Here is a 24,833-nt window from a genome sequence, read left to right as displayed (position 1 = left end):
CCCTACATATATTACAAGCTCACCATGCTGGCTGAGGGTGACAGTATTTGGAGTTTAGTAACATCTGGAGGGTAGCAGGTTCACTGCTCTACAGGTTTGGCAGCTGCAGGAACATCTGAACCGGCTGTGACACAGTGACTTGCCCAAACTTCCCAGTGCATGCATGGAGAAGCAAGAACTACAAACCCTGACTTACTGGACCAAACTGGACTTTTACATTGATTTTAACTGGGTGCAGAGTGCACCCAACATTTTGGAACTGAGGACTCCACACGTCAAACTACAACTGTCAACTGAGGGAACCACTTGGGCTCTGCAGAAGGGATGGGGAAGCTGTGGCTCTCCAAGTCTTTGTTGGCCCCAAAACCCATCAGCCCAAGTGTCTGGCCAATGGCAAGAGATGATGCGAGTTGTAGTCTAGAAATAACAGCCACACTAGAACCTGGGAGGCCACGATTCAAATCCTCACTCATCCACAAAGCTCATTGGTTGACCTTTCAGCCTCAAACAGGCACCCCCAACCTTCAGCCCTCCAGATGTTTTGAACTACAATTCCCATCATCCCTGACCACTGGTCCTGTTAGCTAGGGATCATGGGAGTTGTAGGCCAAAACATCTGGAGGGCCGCAGGTTGGGGATGCCTGGCCTAAAACTACCTCACAGGGTTGTTGTGGGGATTAAATGATGAGGTGAATCATGTGTGCCACCTTGAGCACCCTTGAGAAAAAGATGAGATAGAAATGCAACCAAACCAATCAAGGATACAGAGAAGAAAAGAAAATAGTATCTTATTTTAGACAGGGGGAAACAGAGTCAAGGGGAAGAGGCTCTCAATGTAGTCATTACATGTATTAAAATATGATAGTTGTCTCACACAGTAAATCCAACCTTCAGTAAACCTTTGCCATAGGACCCGCCAAAGCCAAGCAAATACTTATATTCAATTCATTAACAGGCAGAGTTATGTTCAATGGAGAAAGGCAGCTAGGGCAATATTGAAGTGTTGTGGGGAAGAGTTCAAGTTATAATCTAATTATATGTATTGGAAAGATACTTTGAAGCATGGATTTTATTTCTTCAACCCACGTTTATGCTGCAAGCGTAGAGCAGGGGAAGATGGAAGGCTGGCGTCTTTGATGAAGAACCTTATGTTGACTTCAACCCAAGCAACCCAAGCCTATTTCAAGAGAAGATTCTAGAAACATACAGCTATTCCAGAACTCCTAGTGAATAATCCATTCCATTTCCACATGCATGGAAATGATGCATAAAAACCAGCAGACGGAGTAGAGTCTTATCACTGAGGAGAGAAATCTGCTTCCAAAAGTCTTAAAGTTTTACAAAAAAAAGTGGAGATTGGTTGTGCTTGCAGGGTGGTTTTTTGTTGTTGTTGTTTTGCCACTACTGTACTTTTAGCCTTTTACGTTAAGAAAGTAGTAAGTCAATTGAGGGCAAAAGGGATTTGAGCAAATACTGTTTGTGGGATACGTTTTAGAAAACGGGTTGACGTGGCTTTTTCTTTCTTTCTTTTCTCTTTAATATCCTGAGCAATAAAGATCTGACAAAACCTTAGAAAGGGGAGGGAGGGAGGGAGCGAAGGGGAACTGCCCCATAACTTATCAATTCCAGGCCTTGGCTTCCCTAATTGACAACCTCAGGGCTACTTTCATCACTTGTCGACTTCAAACCCACACTCAATTTTTCCTTAAAGGTGACGGTACCTCAGTAGCTCAATGGTGTTTCGGGACATATTGCAGCATATAGGAATATTTTCCTCTGACGATCGCGTATAGAGAGGGTAGAAGAGAAAGGCGGCCTCAGGGTGGGGTGAGGGGAGGGCTGAATCTTTCACATCTCTCAGCAGCTCAGAAGAGCATGAAAACAGTTCTTCAGCTGCAGTCAAGGTTTTTGGTCTCACCCCCAAATTATTTCAAACCATGAATAAAACTGAAGCTGTGTCATAACAAGATGGAAGTTGTGCGTAGGTAGTTCCCTGGGTCCTGTAACTAAGAAATTTGCGTGTTCTAGATTGGTTGCCTTGAAAGGAGCAGGTGGATAGTCTGGGTTGGGGGGGGGCTGTCCTTAATCCACTTTTGTCTTTATCCCTGTTTGTCTTGACCGGCCTTAAACTTGGTCGAGACTTAAAAGTATGCCTCACTTCTCTGACTGGAGGACACCAAAACATGCATTGACAGTGGCTTAACACAATGTCGAATGATTAATACCCGTATCTTGGACAGTGTGTGGAGGTTCTCCATACTAACACTTGGAATGTCATGGGGCTCATAAATAGAAGAGATGGAGGTTTTTTAAATTCTTTTTGCAGCCTCCACAGAATGTGGTCTTGGATGATGGCAATCCTAGTTCAACAATATCTGGAGGGCACATATTGCCTATCTTTGTGGTAGGCCAGAACACAAAGACTGAACCTATGTCAGTTTATTCTCCAGAAAATAATTATCTATTTTACTAATGTATATCATATAAATATATAAATAAACATATAAATACAGCATGCGGTTTTAATAACTCTCTCTCTCTCTCTCTCTCTCTCTCTTTCTCTCTCTCAAAATTAAAAGGTCTGAGAAAATAAGATTGTTGCCTGGTGCCAGAAATATTTCACAGTGTGCATGAGTTCCTAGGACAAGCACTCCAAAACAAGGGCACCACAACGAAAAAGGCTCTGCCCCCATTAATTATGCGCCACATCTCCGTCAGTTGGGGAAAGTCTAAAGAGGAATTATGATAGCAGGCAATGTATACTCCCAGCCTATGCTTGCACGTGTATTTGCTTTTAGATTTTAAAATTAAGAGGTTAATTAATAATACTACAAACAACAAGAGACTTCATCATTAATGCTTGTAACAATGTACCATCCATTTATACTTACCTATGACTGCCACCTAAAAAGAAGGTTAAATTTATACAGATAGCTTAAGACCATCAGCTCAGAGGGAAAGGACCAGACACTCACAGATGTTTGAGAGGGCTTGAGTGCAGAGAGAACAACCAAAGTGCTTTAAAAAGAACTCACTTCTCAGGGGTGCAGGCAGAGTTTATCACTTAATGCTATCTCAGTGTTTCCAGTAATTATTTCTGCTGCAAGTCATCCAATAACATGTTATTTCCACTGTATCTTAAAAATACAGGCAGAGGATGCTAAAGGAAGTTTTTGCATGTGCCCTTACCCAAAAGAATGCAATTTGTCCACCACAAAGAACGGGTTCGGAAACATTAAAAATCAGAGAGCTGCCTCTAATTTGTACCTTCCAATTCCATGCTGTTTCCAAAATCTGCATATCATTTGGATGAATGTTACAAATACCAAGTAACATGCTTCATGTATTCTGTTAAATTCTTAACTCTGGGCTTGTTAGCTCCAGATGTGAAGAGTCCTGGAGCCAAGCCATCCAAAATCAACATGTGCATTTTATGAAACAAGAGGACCGGAGAGCAATATTTCGGAATCCAGTTTAACTGATTATACTTCTGGCTTACTGCATATTGCCATCATGTTGTCAAGCCTACTTCTACAGCCAGAGGAGATTAAAATGATGTACTTGTTTAATGTAAAAGCTGGGAGTCTCAAGAATATAAATGAATCCCCTGGGCCGTACAAAACAGCCTCGGGCAATACAGAGGCCGTATGTTACCTATTTCCGCACCTTAATTTTCCTCGGGTACTTTGACCACAATCATTCATTCAGTCCTTTTGCTGCGACAGTAGAATGCAAACTGTGCAGCTCACACCCTACCCGTAGGACTCACAGTGAACCCCAAGATCCTCGACAAAGTTTTACACAGCATTTGGGAGCAAGCAGACCAATGTGGCATTGGAATTTAGCAGAAGATATGGCTCAAGTAATTTTACTCACACCAATAATTCCACTACTGCTCGTGGGTGTCAATAGTTCAAGAAAAACCACCCGCAGATGAACTACAGCCAGAGCGCTGGTTCCCAGGTTCAGAACCCTGTTAAGTCATGAATCTGTCATTGTAGTCAAGTCGCCATTTTGCAGCCTAACTTGCCTTCTTGGGATGAGAGAAACGTAAATACCTTTGTATACTGGAAAAGTGCTTTAGGAAAAAAAGACATTCCTCTTCGCAATACTAAAAAACAAAACATTCAAGCCTGTAAACTAAGGCTACCCTCCTGTATATATACTCCCTCGGGAGTAAAACTCATTAAATTGGCCTAACTTCTGAGCAGATTAGTCTGGGATGGTTATGAACAGAGATGAAATACTGTATAAATGTAAGTATTTAAATCCACTGCAACAAACTGAAAGCTCAATATGGCGGGGGCACAGAACTGGATTCTATTCATTTACTTCCTTCTCACAAAAATACAATATCATACCCCCCCCCCAAAAAAAATAAAAGAACTATGGAATGATACACTATCCTGTCCACTTTCTGCAGGCAGATGTTTCCTAGCTTTCTTTTAAAAAACGTAAATCACATTTGCAGTGTTAGTAATCTAGGCCTGTAGCCTCCATTACAAACCGGGGACCTTCCAGGGTGTAGAATTTAAGTTTACAAGCCTGTTTTGCTTTCCTGCAGGCGCTTAGAGCTTGTAAATGGCACCTTTCAGTGTCCCGAAGAACGAAGGGCAGCTAGTCCCAAATTCTCGTGTTGCCTAATGGTCTCACATAAAACGAGGTCCACAGAATTTTTATGGCCATCTCAGGGCAAACTCGCAGGTGAAGAACCACTAGGGAAAGGATGTCTTGAGCTTTGTCCCTCTGAGCTTTCCAGGTGCAGCAATTTCCCCCCCACCCGTTGCTTGAACGATTAATAGAACTCTCAATGTAAAGTCTGTAGCCCGAAAGTTACAGCAGTGAGAAGTAAATCAGATGGAGAAATTCCTTCGGGAAGAAAAAGGGGGAGAGGGAGAATAGAGATCAATATGCGTTGACCTCCAAAGTGAATAAAACTACAGAACTTTTTCGCACAAAAATGAATAAACAAGGCTGAAACTCTATATCCACTTACCCGGAAGTAACCCTCCATGAACACAAGTGGACTTACTTCTGAATATATGTATAGGATTTGTCCCGTGAGTCACTTTTTCTTTCTGAGTCCGCATGCACAAACCCCGACAAAATAAACAAACTCTCAATAACCACAGGAATTGCATGTTATTGTTGTTTTTAAACTAGTAAGTATGGAGCCATTGTGCACAGGAAGTGATATTCAGAGCTTTGATGAGGACCAAAATATAACCATTTGGGCTGCAATCTACAAACAACAACACAGTTCAATCTACAAGATTAATCTAAAAGACTTTTCTGGAGTAAGGACTTTGTGGACAGTAGTCTTTAAATGCTACAAATTGCTTCCAAATTTAATGAGTCATGACTTGCCAAAAACAGCGCTAATGAGCTTTAGGTTTTTTTGCTTTTTAAAAAAATAAAATAAAAATCCAAGTAGAGGCCAGCAAATGAAAGGAGAAACCAGTAAAATGTAAGTAAAATTGCTAATTTGATTCATGCACAGTTACAGCTTGGCTGTGGGTGTGCCAACACCACTTGCATCTTCCCCAATCAGGAAATGGGATTAAATGTTTTAAAAATATTTTACTGCAGAGCTCGATTTTCTTTCAATTAGAGGGCAAAACAAATTCCCACTGATTCAAGGCACTTCAGTTAAATTAGTGCCTTTCACTGATCCTCTACATATTTAGGTACGAGACGTTGGAATTAACAGGAAATGTGTGTTCTCCAGTCAGTCTCATTAGCTGGTTGTGCCACACACATCTTCACACATATGTTTTCAATGCTTTCCCAAGGAACCAAAAATGCACCCAAGCTTAAAAGGCAGTAGTAGAATATTGGTGCCACCTTGCTTGCGGAAAACGCAAGACAATCCGTTCTCAGGACTGCACAAACTGCACAAACATTTCTACCTCAGATGCTGCAATTCTACTAGTAATAATAATAATAATAATAATAATAATAATAATAATAATATTTATTATTTCTACCCCACCCATCTGGCTGGGTTCCCCCAGCCACTCGGGGTGGCTGCCAACAAAAAATTAAAAATACATTAAAACATCAATCATTGAAAACTTCCCTAAACAGGGCTGCCTTCAGATGTCTTCTAAAGGTCAGATAATTGTTTATTTCTTTGACATTCTAGAACTTTGACACTGGTTTGTATCACTGTCCTTGCATACCTACAAAATCTATATTACAGTAGTACCTCAGGTTAAGTACTTAATTCGTTCCGGAGGTCCATTCTTAACCTGAAACTGTTCTTAACCCGAAGCACCACTTTAGCTAATGGGGTCTCCCGCTGCTGCTGCTGCGCCGCCGGAGCACAATTTCTGTTCTCATCCTGAAGCAAAGTTCTTAACCCGAGGTAATATTTCTGGGTTAGCGGAGTCTGTAACCTGAAGCGTATGTAACCTGAAGCGTATGTAACCCGAGGTACCACTGTACTCACTTAATATTCAGAGAAAGTGGCAGTAGCACTTATGTATGTGTACTAAAAGTATGAACTCTTACTGCATCTTCCTGTAAGCATACTATGGACCCTGCGACTGTCCAGCGGTTGTGGGTGTTATGAAAAACCATGTCTTTGTGGTGAATTGGTGGACATGCTATAATAAGAGAGTGGCTGTATTTTTAAGAGACCACTCCCTGATTGCGAGTTCTGCATACCTTCCAACACCTTTCCAATAAAAAATAGGGACGTCCTAAGGAAAAGCAAGACATTCTGGAATCAAATCAGAAACCGGTCCAGCTTCTGTAAATCCAGGACAGTCTTTGGAAAATAGGGAGACTTGGAGCATATGCGTTCTGGATATATTAGCTGTGTGGTGGCAGGTGGTGAGAGGTGCTGGCTTGCTTGCGGCAAGTATTCTTTGATCTATTTGGGTATTTTTGATTCGTATTTTGGTGGTCTCTAGCTAAAATGAGTCCGAGACCTACAGAGTTTGTTGTGTGAATCCTATACACTATACACTTGATTACTGGTTCCTCAATGAGACCATGGACATGTGTACTTGTTGGAATTCGCATGTGCCTGCACACACATCCTGCAGCCCCTGGATTGGCAAATTGCACTGGCAACCAGTGATCTATCTACTTCCGCTTTCTGCCTTCCAAAACTAGGCAAGCCAAGTGTCTTGTAAAGGTTCAGAAGCAGAGCATGCTGCAAATGTCCACCCCTGTTGTGAATCGCTGGCATCTGAGACTCACAAGGCATATTGGCTGTGTTCACACCTAATGATAAGCCAAGAAACACTACTTAAACCACACTCTACAGAAGCTATGTACTAGTGCATGTAGCCCAATTGTTCCCACTTTGCTCTTCTCTTTGGGGACGCAGGTAAGAAAACCAGGAAAGGGGTAGCTTAGTATTGTGTCCAAACCCAGGATCATGGCTTGTTTCTCCTTAACAAACAAAGATTTGTAATGCATAATCAATTCAGATTGAAAACAACAACAGTATGCACCTATCATGTTCACTGGATTGATTTCTGTTCTGGACATGAGATAAATAAGTGAAATTTGGCAATTTCCACTCCCATTTCAGACATCCCTACATGAGGGATGAGTGAAGGAAAAGCCAAGCTCTGAAGTGTTTTATTCTTCAGCTGCAATGTAGACCCCTACGAAGTTGTATCCAACACTGTGCATGAGTGGAACAGACCCCCACATATAACAAGATTTACTTCTCCTCTGCCCTGCAACCCTCTGCACAACCTCAAACTTCAGAGGGTTGGAAGACTCTCCAGGGCAGATATTGGGCACAGTGAAGGGAGGCTGTAGGAGATGAGCAGAGGAAACTGATGTCGCATTGCGCAAGTAGAAGCTCACTCACAAAATGCTAGATTCCACCCTTTCTCTGCAATTCAATTAGCTTCTTTACCTGTACCATCTAGTAAAACATCACCGAAGTCGGCTGAGCTATTCAGATGAACGAAGTCAACTGTGGGAAACTACATATTATTTTCTCTTGAAGCATTTTATTAGAGATTTTCTTGATTTACAAAAGTATGTGCAATGTCTCTCTCTCGTATATATATATTTTTCCATGTAACATTTTTACAAGTTTGGGAAACCACTTATAAAGTGATAAAGAACAACTGACGCCATCACTTCTTCCTACGAACAAGGCATAGCTGCAAATACACACCTAGGCCTGATTCAATCATATCTTAGCTTAATAAAGCAAGATAAGAATTAGCCTTCTGCCTGTCCAAACAATCCCTTATCTCCTCTCTTCTCAGTATGTCACAAGAGTGCAGTTAACTATAGTTTCCTCTTACACTCAAACAAGGAGACTATGGTTATCATGTACATATCAAGACTGGACCTTAAAGAAACTCTGAACCATAGTTTATGATCTCAGTTAGTTCCTAACCTAGTAGTCATACGTTTTCAAATCTGGATGTAAATGCAAACTATGGTTACCCAAAGACTTACTAGCTTTTCACAGCACACCAAGAAGGAATAAAGATTATTTGTTAATTATCAGGTGATACACAACAGAACAAATAAAATAACTTGATACCACATTTAAGACACAGCAATACGTGACTGATTTTGCTTCCTCTCTCTCAGTCATATAAGATAAAAGACCTACTGTAAAAACCTCATTTGGGAAGATCTTCCCTAAAGGATTTCTGCACTCCTGGAGGCTGAAGTACAGGCTCACCCGTGTTTATAGAATCAAAGAAAGGAAACCAAATAAGAAACGTAATAAGCTGGGGGGCCACCAGGTGGCGCGTTGGAAGATGGCCAACAATAACATCTCTCTGACCCATACGAGGTAATTAAGGGGCTGCTATGGGAAGTATGCAGTCTTCCTACCCCCCCCCCCAGGAGATGGGGGGCGCTGCCTTGCCAGCGGTGTTCACAATGCACCCCCTGATCCGAGAGATGGGGGTGCCGAACACTTGGCACGAGCCCTCGGTGAAGTCAGATCTTCCTGACGCCGATTCCAATTAGCGCGTGCTGGTTAGCTTCAGCTCGAAATTATAATTGGAAACATACGATTGGAATGAAGCTGAAGCACATATATCAAGTAATGTTCGAGAGATAAGACTGCTGAGTAATGGATCTCTGTGACCGGGAGTGACGGATGGATAAGTAAATCTTCTGATGAATCACCACTAGGAGACTGTATGTTTGGAATGAAGGGGGGGGTGGAGGAAAAAACTTTTTTTTTCTTTGCACGATGTGATATTAATAACCCTTCACCCCAGATAGAAATAAGATCGTTGTGTTTTTATTAATCACAAGCAGGAATTCAAGAACTGTGTGGGGTAGATTATAACAGGAGAGAGGATTGGTGAACGGTGAGAAAGAGGAAAATTTTCATGACGCAGTTAAAAAATGGCGTCTCGCCAAGACAGGCTTGCCGGAGAAAGAAGGACAGGGGGAGGAGAATCAGGATCATTCGAAAGAGAAGGAATGTTGGAACGCAAGCTTGACCTGATAGAGCCTCCTGATCCATTTGATTTATTTGGCAAGCCTGAGAAAAGTAAAGGACAGACCGAAGATTTTTTTTTTTTTTATGGAAGCGTTGAACAGAGGCTGTCCCTGAGCGATATGATCTTTGGAGAGTACAAAACCCACACAAAGGATGCCTGTTTTCAATCTGCTTGTGAAAGTTATCAGAGATCGCAAAGAAAGGAATATACGATAACAACAAGAAGAGAAAGAAAGTAATAAAGGACTATCTGGATTGAACTAGATAGAACTGTCTAATTAAAGCAGTAATATAAGTGATGTTTGGACTCGCTCGGAGTTTTGGACTCGTGTGGAGCTTGATGTATGGGTACCCCCAACAAAATTTAAAATTTGGCTGTATAATTTGGAACTAACGTGATTTGGATAATGTGATGTGATTGGCCTGTTAATAAAAAATATTTTTTTAAAAAAAGAAACGTAATAAGCTGAGATCATCATAGGTGCAGCAGAATTCTATGAAAGTCAAGTGATTTAGGTCTACAGGTCTTCACTATGTGGAGTCAGCTGCACCTAATATTATAATATTGCACATTAAGGGTGGCAGCTGCAAACACCCCCTAGCAGCTCCAAACAGAAGATGGACTAAATGCTAGCTCGGAAGTATCTGCCAGGAAAGATGTGCAAGCAGCCACTCCAGATGTTCTCTGGAAGCGCTGAAAGAGGACATGCAAGTCACTTGAGCATCCTCTTTGTAGCATTTCTGGGTAACAACTGAAGCAGCCTTAGGTGTGGGCTGATTTGCACTAATGTAACTGAAAAAATATATATAATTTTGTCACACACGATACCCTGGATCTACTCACGGCTGTACAGTGGTCACTACTCTCTATTCTAGTCATGTTATTTGCTGCTACAACAACCTACAGGATCAGGTCCTAAAATTAGATGTCAACATTGGGAATTAACAGCATAAATGTCTCCTGGTTCCTACCCAAGAACGACGACACTTGTACCTTCGGTGTAAATAAGTAGTCAAGTTTTATTCTGACAGACTGATAGTGTATAATCAGAAACAGATAGTGTCTAAGCAGACATTAGTCCAAACGCCCCGAGGCACCAACAATGAGGCAAGGATCAAAGCAACTCTGGAGAGGAGCTTCAGGGTTCCCTAAACACAGTTCAGGGACAAAGACAGTGGCCTAGGATCAGAAGCTGTGATCTGAGACCGTATAGGAATGGGAAGATGCTCCAACAATTCCAAGCCTACCCACCATGCAAAGAGGCGGGGAAAGTCCAACTGCTCACCTGTCCTACTGAGAACTCCTGGCCTGAAGAAGAGCACTCCTTGTGGGCTCGGGCCCTTTCCTCCTCCCTAGCAGAGAAGGGGCCTCCCTGGCACTGGAAGGGCCCACCTCCTCCTGAGCCAAGGAAGTGGGCGTGTGAGACTTCCAGAAGGAAAGTCTCAACAGGAAGGCCTAGGTCCAAGTCAGAGGCAAGTTCTCACCCATGACCTCCCCCTAGTTGTCCTCATCGGAGTCCTCAGGGAAGGCCATGACACAACCTTGTAAGTCATTCTTATGACATGCCCATCACATCAGGTACTACTTTTGGGGGTTTTTTTAAGGCTGACATTTTGAGGAGTAGAGAATATTTAAAAACACTTTTAGTACTATTAAATCCACACTGGACGAAAGCAATAATTGCGCTCTCGTGAAGCAAACAAAGTAGAGCTTCAACCTACAATAACAGCTTGTTAGTGTCCTTAGTTTTAAGGGTTTGGAATGGCATCTGTCTTGAATTATATCCAGCTGGGATCATGTTTCAATGACCAATATGGACAGATTACTGGAACTTTAAAACCTTGCCCTCTTTGTAATTGATGTTTAAACTGTTTGAAGTTTCTCATTAAGTCCATTTTACAAATTAGGTGCAGATGTATAAAGCTAAATGTACAGTACTAGGGGAAATTAGGTCACCTGAAAGCTCAATATAAAATGTCTCTGTTAACTGTTTAACTACAATGAGTACATTAAATTTCAGAAAATCGACTTGGCGTGTCCCAAATTCTTCAGAGTTTCATCACTTCCTTTTCATTGTGGAAGAGACTTCACAATGGCCAGCCACTGTGTAATGTCATTACAATAAAAAATATGAAAGGAAAGGCATTTAGTTGTATAATCACCAGCTGAGATGTTCTTTCATTGTAGTATAGTTATACTATAGAAACAGGAAGAAAAGAAAACCTCAATGCCATGATAACAAGTAATTCAAATTTACACCTGAGTTCAAGTAGATATAGACTTGTCATTATATATATTTTAAGTTCCCCTAGGTTCTATTATACTGTGCCGACTCTGTCTGGGAAAAGAATATCAGTACCTAACATTCATAGGATTCTTCTATTTGAGTCATTGCAGGAAGGACCAAAAACACTGGTATTACTTGCAACGGAACAGTTTTCAGTGATTTAGATGTTAGGGAAGCTTCCTAGTTATTCAGGGGAAATGCTAAATATATTTTCCTGAAGTTTTAGCACATCAATTCTACAAAGTTTATCTGTTTTATGCCAGTTTAGTTATGTCTTCACCACCACAACCAAAATAAATACCATGGGAACTTTGGTGAGGGATGCCGGAAATTCTGTTACAAATCCTGATCTCTAGCTTTCCACTTTTGAATTACACATCTAAGGGTTCCTAGAGAGTAAGGGCTATGAAATCTGTTTTTAAGTCTGTGGCACAGGTTTGCAGCAAGCAAAGATTGCCTTGACTGATAATACTTTAGACCCAGTAAATCTTTTCCAGCCCAGCAACCTTAAGCTCCAGTCCTATAGCTTAAGTGTCAGCTACACCTGACAACATTACAAGCTGCATATGGGAACTGCACTTATCTGAGACTAGCAGAATCAGATTGCATGGCACAGCCCCAAAGAACAACTGCTGCTCCTAAGCCACTCTCCCAATTATATTTCATCCTTTAATAATACTTTGTTAAATACTTTATCCACCACCAGTGCAGTGACACACACACCCTTCCTGTTTAGTCCCACATTACAAAACAGCTTGCAAAAACTGTCAAATTTAACACATTTCAATAGCCAGTCCTGATTCTCAAGAACATCAATGACATAAATCATGGAGAAACAAACTTGTTCAAAACCTGAAAAACGAGCTGGTGCTTTCAAATGAACATTTTCCCAACAAGGTTGTAAACACCGAACTCAACACAATTTCATTTTCATATCTTTCTGCTGCATAGTAATAAAATGAATTTAAGATTAATTTAAAATGAAACAGCACAACAAAGACATCCAAGGGATTTTACAAAGGCATGGGGAGGACCAGTCTTTGGAGCCAAAATCCTCAAAATGCACCAAAAGAGAGAGAGAGCGCTTTCACTCTTATAGAACAACTTTTAACAATTGCATAAAGCAACATTTCACTTGTTAAAGAAACAAAATAATAATAATTCCAGGTAAAAAAGAGATACCTCATCTTCACAGAGATTTATTTTATTTTATTTTCCCATCAACGGAAATCTTGTATCTGTTCAAGATTTGTGTCTGCTAAAATGTTGCAAGACAGGGAGAAACTTTTCTGATTAACAAAGAAAACGTGTTTGGCTATATTTCAGCTTTTGTTACATTAGCACCCTCCAGTGTCCAATTTATGAAAACACAACACTGGTAACAGCTTAAAGGGGCTCTAATTGTGACTTCCTAATCAAACAAAAGGTGGTAACGGACTATGGAGGTTGAAAGGTTTACCCTGACTTATCAATTCATTGGCATATTCTACCACTAGGGACAATGATAAGAAGAGGCCACCGAATTAAAGCAGAGTTCTGTTCTTCTGCCCACAATGCTACCACATTATACAATGAAAAGATCGAGCATGTTAACAAACTGTCCTGATTCCAGCTGCCAAGTCCAACCCACCATACAATGTGGACAGAGTTTCTGTTAAAAGCAGCTCTGTAAAAGGGCTTTGGGTGTTCAGGTAACCACACCATGATGCTCAATATAAAAAAATTCCTTCCAGTAGCACCTTAAAGACCAACTAAGTTAGTTCTTTAAGGTGCTACTGGAAGGAATTTTTTTATTTTGACTATGGCAGACCAACACGGCTACCTATCTACTACTGGAACCATGATGCTCAATGTAATTGTAAGGATCCTATGAATCTGTCTTAACTTCTGCAACGCAAATCTAAGCATTCTTACTCAGAAGAAATAAGGCTCACTGCACAGGCGATAACCATTTTGCACAGGGGTTCTGTTCCCGCCCTCTGAATGTGTCGGAGGAGTGCGATTAAGTGTGCCCCACCCTGTTACACCCCACCCTATTATGGCCCCAATCTTCCCTCTTCCAGGTCCAAAAGGAACCATGCATTGGCAATCACACATCAACTTGGAGAAAGTCAGGGGAGGAATGTTTCCTTCCCACCCCCCAAAAAATTCATGCTACAGAGTCAGGCGGTCATCCTGAACCAAGTGTTCCTGGGGGAGTGACCAAAACTAGGTGTGGGTGGAAATGCGCATATTAGTGAAAACATACAAAACATACAAAAGGGCATTTAATTAGGAGAAACTGCTTTACAAAAAATGTGTACGCGACATATAAAAATGTTTACTTGCAAAAATTTGTACTAAAATGCTGACAAATTTTCAGGAGGAATATATATATAAAATATCTAACAGAAACGTGGAGAATTAAACTTAAAACTGGAAGAGAAACCAGGGGAACCTAAATTGACAAATCCATCCACCTTTAGATCCATGCCAGAGTGCTATGCCCTGGCAACCAGTGAGTGCTATTTTTCTAGAAAATGAGGTGCTGGAACTCACTATGAACACCTCCCTCATTCTCATACAATGGCAATGAATGAAAAAAAAGCCCTACAGAAAACCACACGTGGGTTTTTAAAGCCTTCATTAAGCTTGCTCCATTAGCTCTTTTTCTGTCTTCTGACATTGTAGGTGAAGAATTGGTCAATAATAAGAACCTGCCCTTTACCTAAAACCACATTTCAAAATATTGAATGAATTATAAACCCAAAATTCCAACACAATTTTCTGTCTCATCAAACTCCTCCCTTTTATAAGCATGGAATTCAGAATGGCATCATAGTATGACAATGACCATCTGTACAGGTAAGGCCTACAACATTACAGATGCTGGGATCAAAGCACTTGTCTCAGTGATACTGGTTTTAATGGACTTCCTTTTATCAGAGTAAGATGTGCTTGTTTTTAATGTTTGGTGTTCTTTAGCAGCATTGTCCAACAGGTCAATCGGGATCGACTTGTAGAACATGTGATTGTTTTTCCTCAATCTCCAATCACTCTCTCCCTTCCCAAACAGCCCTTTCTCTCGAGGAGCCAGCTTGCAGGGCTTCTCTCTCTCTCTCAGAAGAAGGAGGAAACGGGCGCAAGGTGTACACAGATGGAGATGCTGGGCGAGAAAGAGAAGCGCTGGCTCCTCGAGAGAAAGGGCTGGTTTGGGTCCAGAGAGAGAGAGATGGTGCTGAACCAGCAACCTTTTTCAGCCGTGGGTCAGTCCACCGTCCCTCAGACCATGTGGTGGGCCGGACTATATTTTAAGGAAAAAATGAACAAATTTCTATGCCCCACAAATAACCCAGAGCACCCATTCTACTCATGTAAAAACACCAGGCAGGCCCCACAAATAACCCAGATATGCATTTTAAATAAAAGAACACATTCTACTCATGTAAAAACACGCTGATTCCCAGACTGCATCCGGCTCATGGGCCTTAGGTTGCCTACCCGTGCTGGACATTCCAGGATCCTCTCTCACTGAGCACTGCAAGGCTTACTCCTGAGTAAACATGCACGAGGGAGTGGGGGACCCTCCCTGGCTGCTGCCATCCCACCCACACAGGAGGGTGTGTGTGTGTGTGTGTGTGTGTGTGTGTGTGCAGCCCTACCAATGACTCCTCAGAGAAAGGGCTGGTTTAGGTTTACTGAAAGGAAGGGGTGGGTTGGATCCAGGGGAAAGGGCTTCTACAGGTTTCATCCAGTCTTAAGGTGGTACTTGAAGGCTGTCAACTCTGCAGTTGAGTTTACCCAATTTCTGTTTCGAACTATGGGGGGAACCGCTGTGGTTGACATGTGCCCCTGACTCATTTCAAAAACAGCAAGAGTCTGGGGTACTTTAAAGACTTAACACATTTATTATGACATGAGCTTTTGTGAACAACAATCTGTGCATCATGCTCTGATTATGTAAGACATTGTTACACAATGTTATTTTCTTACGTTTTTACAAGTATACAAAGTATGTATTTTTTTAAAAAAATATTTATTTATGATGAACTTTTCAGGTTTTATGGAAGTAACTATCATTTGTTATTATTTTTATCATAAGCTCAGCCAAATATAATACGTTTAAGTTGAAGAATGACAATGGGACCTTTACCTGAAAGTGCCACCTCAGAAAAGAACCAAACTATCAAGCAAGCCAAAATACCTGATAACTAATTAAAACAGAATTAACATTGTCTGTCTGAAGAAACCTAAGTGTGTTATTTGCTACCTTGGTTTTAAAAATAAATTTTGTTATTTATTTAAAGTGAACCTGTTTGAGACCCCGACTTATTGGTTATCCCCTCATAAAGGTCCCCCACAGATTCTCTGGGATAGTTAATATTTGTTTTCAACCTTTGGGTTTTAATGGACATCCTTTTATCAGAGTAATATGTGCTTGTTTTTAATGTTTGGTGTTGTTCAGGGTTGTTTAGGGAGGTGGGGGCAACATAACTGAGAGTGGGCGTGAAAGTGAAACAGTGACATCGAGCCCGCTGTCACCGCCCCTCCAAACAACTTGCCCATACTGTATATCAAGATCCTAACCAGAAGCATTCTGCATGTCCCCACACCTACTGAGGCCAAGGGTGCCTTGTGATAGCCTTCAGAACTCACTTCCTAAGGAAGTTGGCCTTTTCAATGCTCACTACAGTAAATACCTTGGCCTGGACTTTTAATTTGACAGATGAGTTTCTGGACGTTAAATTTACCTTTATCAGTTACCATCTCAACATTTCGTAAACTGCTTTTGGAGGTGACATACTCAAGAGAGTGGCGTAGAAGTGCTCAAAACATACATACTAAATTAATTCCTGTTAATTTAGCACTTTGGGATAAATCCCACTTTAGCGCCTATGAAATAATCCCAACAGCCCTACCTTGAAGAAGACTGTAATGTTTTGAACTCTGGTGGATTTACTTAGTAAGATCAGGCTGCTGTTATTCCTTGCAGGGGTTGACGGTCCTTCTTTTAAAGGAGGGATGAGGAAGCTGTGGCGCTTGCAGATGTTACTGGACTCCAAGCTCCCACCACCCCTGGCTGGGGCTCACGGCGCCCCTTTCCCCTTCAGTGCCCTTAATGAAGGTTGAAGAGTGGGCTGTGGGGTTTTTGTTTTATTTGTCAGTTTCCCTCTCTAAGAGGCAGCCCAACTTTCGAACGCTTACAGGACCACGTAGCTATTCGGAACTTGGCAGCACAAGAGACGCGTGTGCGTGTGTGCACGTGTGAATGTGTTTTACAGTAAAAAGCGGGGAGTAGAGCAACTGCTCTGCGAACTTCTTCCCAACCCCGCCAATTCCCCCCCCCCCGAATCTTCAGGGAGCAATGCCTCCCCCCACGCGCGCGCGCGCGTTCCCGCCTCCCTACGTCGCCGTCACTCACATTCCCCGCCTGCTCAGGCTCAGACCAGCCGCCAGGAGACGCCGCAGCCCGAACGCCGCCGCCATCGTCGCCGCACTTCGCCTCTTCCGGACTCCGCCCACATCCGCCTCCCATTGGCGGAGGAGTTGAGCGGAGGGAAGCCGCTTCTCTGTCGCCTCGCGTTTGGATAAGTTACCCGCGTTCTAAAGGGGCGGGGCCTGAAGCGCTGGGTCGTCGGAAAGCGCCACTCACGTGTTACACGCGCGTGAGGGCCCGTCCCGGCATTCTTAAAGGGCGGGGCCTGGGACGCCAGGTCGTCGGAAAGGTCTTCGCGGGCAGGAAAGGTGTAGCTCAGTTCGGAGGTCGTCTGCTATGCCCCGAGTGGAGAGAGGTCTTGCGAGAATAGCTCCTCCTCCCTTATTGAAATTTGAAAGTGCCTTCAGCATGTAGCAGTTGGTAAAAAGAGGCAATGCGTATCATATGGGCTTCTGAAAACAAATGACTAGACTGCGTTCAGGTGGGGAGCAAATTGAAATACAGGTGTGTTTGAGGTTATCTACTGAAACATCGGCACAGATGTGGCAAACCACCAAGTACAATATCAAGCTTCCGCACTACTACAGACTGCAGATGTGTAATGGATTTTTATAAACCTATCTCTTGAGAGTCCCATGGACTGCAAGAAGATCAAACGTATCCATTCTTAAGGAAATCAGCCCTGAGTGCTCACTGGAAGGACAGATCCTGAAGCTGAGGCTCCAATACTTTGGCCACCTCATGAGAAGACTCCCTGGAAAAGACCCTGATGTTGGGAAAGATGGAGGGCACAAGGAGAAGGGGACGACAGAGAATGAGATGGTTGGATGGTGTTCTTGAAGCTACCAGCATGAGTTTGACTAAACTGCGGGAGGCAGTGGAAGACAGAAGTGCCTGGCGTGCTCTGGTCCATGGGGTCACGAAGAGTCAGACACGACTAAACGACTAAACAACAACAACAACTGAAGCATCAGTACAGATGTGGCAAACCACCAACTCCGAAAAGTACAATATCAACCTTCCACACTACTACTGCCTGCAGATGTGTAATGGATTTTTAAAAACCTATTTTGTGGATTTTTTCGCTGTATGAGGAAATCCATTTTAAATTGGGGGGGGGTGTGGAGTGTAGGCTGTCATTTTTTTATGATACCTGCATAAAAACCTGTGCACGTGAGCAGCAATAAACCTCCATCTGGAAACACCCCTAGAATCATTGTAAAGTTTTGCATTCCTAACGTAACATGAATCAACACATCAAGTTTAAGTTGTTTTTTGAGCATGTGGAATACAAATAATTTAAGGTACATACTTTTATGTGTCCAAAGGATATCGATTCATAAAATTAACTTCCACTTAGCCCAATGGGACTTATTTTATTAATATTGTTAGCCACCTTTCAACCTGCAGTATTTTCTCAATGTGGCATACAATGTATAGCGAATTAAAAATCAGTTTAAAATATCTAGAACACTCAAATTCAACAATAAAATAAGAGTTCTATTTCTGTCAGCCACTCCACAAAAAGGCCACCTAATCTACCCCCTCACAGTTACAAGAAATCTGGAAAGAAAAAACCCTTTTAGATCCATCCAAACAAACAATAAGGGAGCTGATCATAAGTGAATAGCGGATTGGATCCTTCATGATTTATAATGCCAACACCATTTTAAGCTAAAAGGACTGGTATACGTGTTTGTAAGAACAATCGGGGTCAGGCAAGAAAATAATAATCTATTTCCCCGTTATTCAAATGAGATTATCAGGAAGCGAGCAGAGGACTTGTATATACAGTCATACCTCATGTTAAGTTTGCTTCAGGTTGCGCGTTTTCAGGTTATGTCCCGCGGCGACCTGGAAGTACCGGAAAGGGTTACTTCCGGGTTTTGCTGCTCGTGCATGCACAGACGTGCAAAATGATGTTATGCACATGCGCAGAAGCGGAAAATCACGACCCGCCCGTGCGCAGACATGGGTTGTATTCTTTTCAGGTTGCAAACGGGCCTCCGCAATGGATCCCGTTGACAACCAGAGGTACCACTGTATTAATATTTTTAGAAATGAATACAATATTGCAAAATTGCAAATAGATGCAGTTAGTCTTGCATAAACAAAAGAAGGGTGCAGGGCACTGAGAAGAAACATTAATAGGGAATTTATTAATGACCCTCGAAGGTAAAGATTAACACAAATCATAACATTGGGCTTTGAATATAATAAGAAATGACCTCCTGTTCTGCCTCAGGTTGGCTTAAGACAGCTTCATATTAACATTTCTTTGATGTTTATTAATTCTGAATCATGAAAGAGAAATGAGCAGCTTGGCAGTCAAAGAGTGACGTACACCTGACTATCTGTAAGTGGATATTTTCTTTGGCGGGTTTTTCGTGGTTGTTTTTTTTTCAAAATCAGGAAACAAACAGCTGCCAAGGTCAATCTTGAAAATATTTTTGACATTTTGAGTTGAAAAGTCACTTTGGAAACAGCTCTGATACAGATCCTTCAAAGGAGAAACATTTTCCTGTTCCTGTTCAGCTTTACGTTGTGCACTGGTAGTACATAGAAGCACCAGTAATATTACCTCAAAACCTAGAAAGCATTAAAAATAATGTAATGGCAAAACAAGGTGCTTCTGTGCTCACCTCCTTTTTCAACAGTGAATTAGCTGTGTTACAAACATAAAGTCGTATTAGCAGCCTGACGCTTCTTGTTCCATCAGAACAGATTGATACACAGAAATCAGCAAGTGAAGCTATTCACACCATGGAGATATTCACCACCTATTGATATCTGCACAAGAAAGGCAGAACAGCCTTTATAAAAAGTTTGCATGGGCTACATAGTTGTAGTCTGATCCTTAGCATGTTTACTGCGAAAGAAGTTGCACTTTGTTCAAGGCGGCTTTGTCCCAAGTAAGCATGCGTAGGATTGTGGCAATCAGGCCTAGTACTCTGGCTGAAGTAGTTTGCCGATGAAAACATCAGCATGTAACTCCGCACAATTCATGGAATCCCAGGTGGCAAAGGAGGGCCTACTTTCAGCTTACCTGAGCTCTAGTAACCTCATGTTTAGATTACTGTAATGCCCTCTGCAAGGGGCTACTTGTGAAGATCACCTGAGAGCAGAATGTGCCCACCAGGGTTGTAAGCAGTGCTTCTCTTTGGGACCATGTTGATGTAATATAGGAATATAAGCAGTTGCTTTCTACTGATTCAGACTATTCACCCATCTAGCTCACTATTTGTCTACAATGAATGGCAGAGGCTCTGGAGAGCTTTAGACATGGGTCTCTCTTGGAAGTGAGAGCTAGACCATAAAGAAGGCTGATTGCCGAAGAATTGATGCTTTTGAATTGTGGTGCTGGAGGAGACTCTTGAGAGTCCCATGGACTGCAAGAAGATCAAACCTATCCATTCTGAAGGAAATCAGCCCTGAGTGCTCACTGGAAGGACAGATCCTGAAGCTGAGGCTCCAATACTTTGGCCACCTCATGAGAAGAGAAGACTCCCTGGAAAAGACCCTGATGTTGGGAAAGACGGAGGGTACAAGGAGAAGGGGACGACAGAGGACAAGATGGTTGGAGAGAGTTCTCGAAGCTACCAGCATGAGTTTGACCAAACTGTGGAAGGCAGTGGAAGACAGGAGTGCCTGGCGTGCTCTGGTCCAGGGGGTCACGAAGAGTCGGACACGACTAAACAACTCTCTTGGTCCTACCTGAAGGTGCCAGAAATTAAACCTCAGGCTTTCTGCATGCAAAGTCAGATCCTCTACACGAGCTAAAACACTTCCCCAAGAATGGTTCTATTCGGATGGCTACTTACAAAGCCCAGAACAACTTGGGTCCCAAATATTTGTAGGGCTGCCTCCCCCATTATTAATGTACTTACTTGGGGGACTTATAGCATCCCCTTCTTCAAAATGGCCACCAGGTGAGTCACAATTTTGTAACTGTCCATTCTGTCAGAAAACGGAATACTTGGGCTGCATGCAGAACATACAGTTAAAGTACACACACACACACACCCTAAGAATCCTGGGGCAATTTACCCCTCAACAGAGCTACAACTTCCAGCACCCTTAAACTACAAGCTGGGTGGACTATTTTTAATTTTCTCTCACCCGTTCCCAGACTGTTCTTGGTCTTTTTGGGGGGGCACTTAAAATTCCATTGCACCTCACCTATTTCTATGCCTAACTCAGCTTCCTATACATATTTCAGACTTTCTGTATTATCTGTGTCTAATCACAGAAACCTGCCCTTTGTTGAGTCTGACTCTTCCGTTATTCGTTATTCAAATGGTGTCAGTTTCCTGTACTATTTTATTATTTGGTATAAAAGCACACATGTAGTGTGCCATTGTAGCAAGAAGATACGGATTCTGTGCAATTTTTTTCAAAATTGTTATCATATTGAAATGTAAGTCACGTCATTTAATCTAAACAAATGCCATAAAAAACCTCTCAATCCTTGTATTTTTATTTACTATGAAATTATGGAAGGAATAGAAAAGCAGCTGATGCTAATGTTGTTCTCTTTTCTTTGTATATTAAGCTTCCATTTCCCACCTCCAGCTTTTCCATATTATCTATTTATTTTCCCTGGCCAGTGTGTTAAGTTTTTTCTGTCTCCTCTCTGCTTTTTGCTGCTCTCTGTGGAACACCATTTTGTTTTGGTCTCATCATTGTGCCCAAGCCTATTTAACTTTTAACCCTTGGGTTTAAAACTACTTTTAAAATCATCCTCTGCTACCTTGATGAAGACCAGGCACCATGCCCTTCCTCTTGACTGCTAAACATGGGCTTCCACATATCATAATGGCAGGAAGGTTTAAGAGCAGCAGGTTGCAGAGCTCCAAAATCAGGGAGCACCTCCCTGCCCTCCCCACTGCATTGCTCTTGTAATATTGTGGTACGTCAAGCTACACGTGCCAAAATTCTCCGCAGCCTTGCGGGTCATCTTCAAGTGAAGAAAAGGCTAAGGAGAAAAGCCTACACAAATGTGGAGTGGAATCCCTAAGACTGTTGGGATGGCGCCTTGTATGTCTCTTTCCGGCAACTCCTGCAGCCAAGCTGGTGTTAAATGTAGTCATACCTCATGTTACGTTTGCTTCAGGTTGAGCGTTTTCAGGTTGCATCCCACGGTGACCCGGAAGTACCGGAAAGGGTTACTTCCGGGTTTTGTCGCTTGCGCATGCACAGACGCACAAAATGACATCACACGCATGCGCAGAAGCGGCAAATCATGACCCACACACGCACAGATGCGGGTTGCGTTCTGCTCATGTTGTGAACGGGCCTCCGGAACGGATCCCGTTCACAACCAGAGGTACCACTGTATTGCTCTGCTTTCCTTTGAATCACATCAGTGAGGACGGGGGTGAGGAGTCGGGTCTTGTTGTCTGGGCAGCCTAGGACCTCCATACTCATTGCCCAGGCTTACGCCCTGGAAAGGCCACTTCGGTGCTGCCAATGCAGCAAAAACAACACGGCAAGCAGTACTAAAAAGCTACCGGTCTCTGCAGCCACAGATGGCACTGTGAGTCTCCAGAGATCTGACCACCCCTCAAGGTGCACTCCATTGTCTCTCGGGCCAGACAGTGATCCAGGCTGTGTACACATTACCTGCTTAAAATGCAGCTAGGTCATTCTTTTGTTCATTTCAAACTGAAGCTTTTTTTGGGGGGGGGATGCATTTGAATATAGCATTTTACAAGGTACAGAGAATGGCTAATATGCATACACAGCTTCCCAGAGTGCCTGATTAAAAAGAACTATTTTATCTCCTAAAAATTTCTTATGAAAATATAACATGAACTTTTTGCCTTTTGATTTTCATGCTTGTTCTGGTGGGAACTGCAGGATGCAAAAAACAAGACTGGTAAATGTGACTGACGCAATCTCTATTTTGATGTTGATCTGTAACCAAAATCAGAATCGGGCTTACTGTTCACATATACATGCCACAGATCAGCCTGATGGCTTAGCAGGAAAGTGATTTCCTGATAAGAAAGGCTTTATGTATCATTTTCACATGAAATACTTTCCCCAGCAGACTAAGCACAATTTTGGTATCAAATGTTTTGTTTTCACCTGATGAGTGCTTTTATATATCCTGTCAAATCAACAGGCTGTACAACCAGAAGTAATTGTGCCTATTCCCCTCATGATATTCTTTTTATATGCACATTTCTGAAGTTCCTGAAAATGTTTAATGTATGCTAGGAACATAGCTGTTTTAGATTTAACGCATTTTTAAGACTCCTTCAAACGTTTCTTTCATTTCCCCCTTGTTACAAAGTCAGTATTTCACATTGTATTTGATGCAAATAGAATTAAATTAAAAGGCTTTTGGAAGAGGAGGAAAAAAGTAATGTCACTCTTTAAGTTTCAGAAACACTTCTAAAATGTCAATCCCTGGTGACAGTTGGTAGGGTGAAAACTTTTCTTTAATTCTTAAAAGCTTTTTCATCAAATATTTTTGTTCAGGTCTCTGATATATATAGCTGGGTTCTTACAACAGAACTTCTGTGGCTGAAAAGATCTCAAAATGATCTGCAGAATTTTCAAAGGTCTCCCCTCATTTCCATCTCTCCTACAAACTTAGGTTATACCTTTTAAAGGAGATGTAACTCACCTCCCAGAGTGCACCTAAGTCATATTCTGGAAAAGAAGAATTTACCTCAGAAAACCTGATTTGTGAAGTACGTAAAGCTTAGTTTCTCACTTGTGACACAGCTCTATCCCCAACTTATAAAACTGGCAACTTCATGGTAATGCTGACTTTACATGACTCTAATGCATATGAGAAAAACATGTTTCCAAGGTTTCCAAGGAAGACACAAGATGCAAAGGGAGCCCAGGGGTCAGGAGGTTTCTTCAGACAGGATAGGACAAAGACCTGAAATGAAAATGATGGCTGGAACAAGACAAACAGAAGGAGCAGAAGGACAGGCATGGGGAAAGGATGCGGCTATGAAGTGGATAGAATTTTAAGCATAGCAAGATATTGATAGAACAGAACAATTGGTTGGGGGCAGCAACAGAGAAGCCTGGTATTCTTTTGGAATACCTTCCCTAGGGTAGCCTACCAGGTCTTCTCATTGCATTCATGAACATGGTCAAATTATGTTCGGTTAGGTCAGGCTTCCTCAAACTTGGCCCTCCAGATGTTTTTGGCCTACAACTCCCATGATCCCTAGCTAGTAGGAGCAGGGGTCAGGGATGATGGGAATTGTAGTCTCAAAACATCTGGAGGGCAGAGTCTGAGGAAGTCTGGATTAGGTTTTAGGACAGACTTTTGGTATTTGACCGAAGTTTGATACTGCTTGGCCAGTGGGATTTTTTGGTGGTTTGAGTTTAACTTGTGTACTATTTTTATCAAAAGTCATTTTACCAGTTTGGTCGAAACCAAAAAGCAAGATAAAAACAAACTGCCACATAGATGCAAAGGGAAACAGCTCCAGTAAGAAGCAGAGAGTGATTCACACTTTCCCCATCAATTAAGACTTAAAGGAAGGGCGGGAACCCTCCACAGCCATCCTACACTATAGAGCAAAGTATGAGATTGGCTGTTCACTAAACCAGAATATACATTTGCTGCATGTTTTCTTTTTTGCTTTTTGTAACATAACAAGTTTAATTACAGAGTTGTAATGCTAGATTACAAGACCAAATTCAAAAG

At 42.1% G+C, this 24,833-nt stretch overlaps 1 protein-coding gene across 2 annotated transcripts in view; it reads right to left on the bottom strand.

Moving 5' to 3' along the window:
- CLYBL (citramalyl-CoA lyase) overlaps positions 1-17,275 on the bottom strand; it is a 199,266-nt gene extending 181,991 nt beyond the window's left edge. Inside the window, exon 1 of one of the 2 annotated variants that reach the window (XM_081198579.1) lies at positions 17,138-17,275. In XM_081198579.1, coding sequence (XP_081054705.1) covers positions 17,138-17,202 — 65 coding nt within the window. In that variant the 5' untranslated portion in view covers positions 17,203-17,275. The remainder of the gene's footprint in view (positions 1-17,137) is intronic. The other variant, XM_081198580.1, reaches the window with a different exon arrangement.
- Positions 17,276-24,833: the final 7,558 nt, after the last annotated feature.

Source organism: Podarcis bocagei, assembly GCF_964188305.1.
Source record: "Podarcis bocagei genome assembly, chromosome: 6".
Lineage (NCBI taxonomy): Eukaryota > Metazoa > Chordata > Lepidosauria > Squamata > Lacertidae > Podarcis > Podarcis bocagei.
The sequence above is the reverse complement of the archived record's forward strand: the minus strand, read 5'-3'. Positions and strand labels throughout refer to the sequence as shown.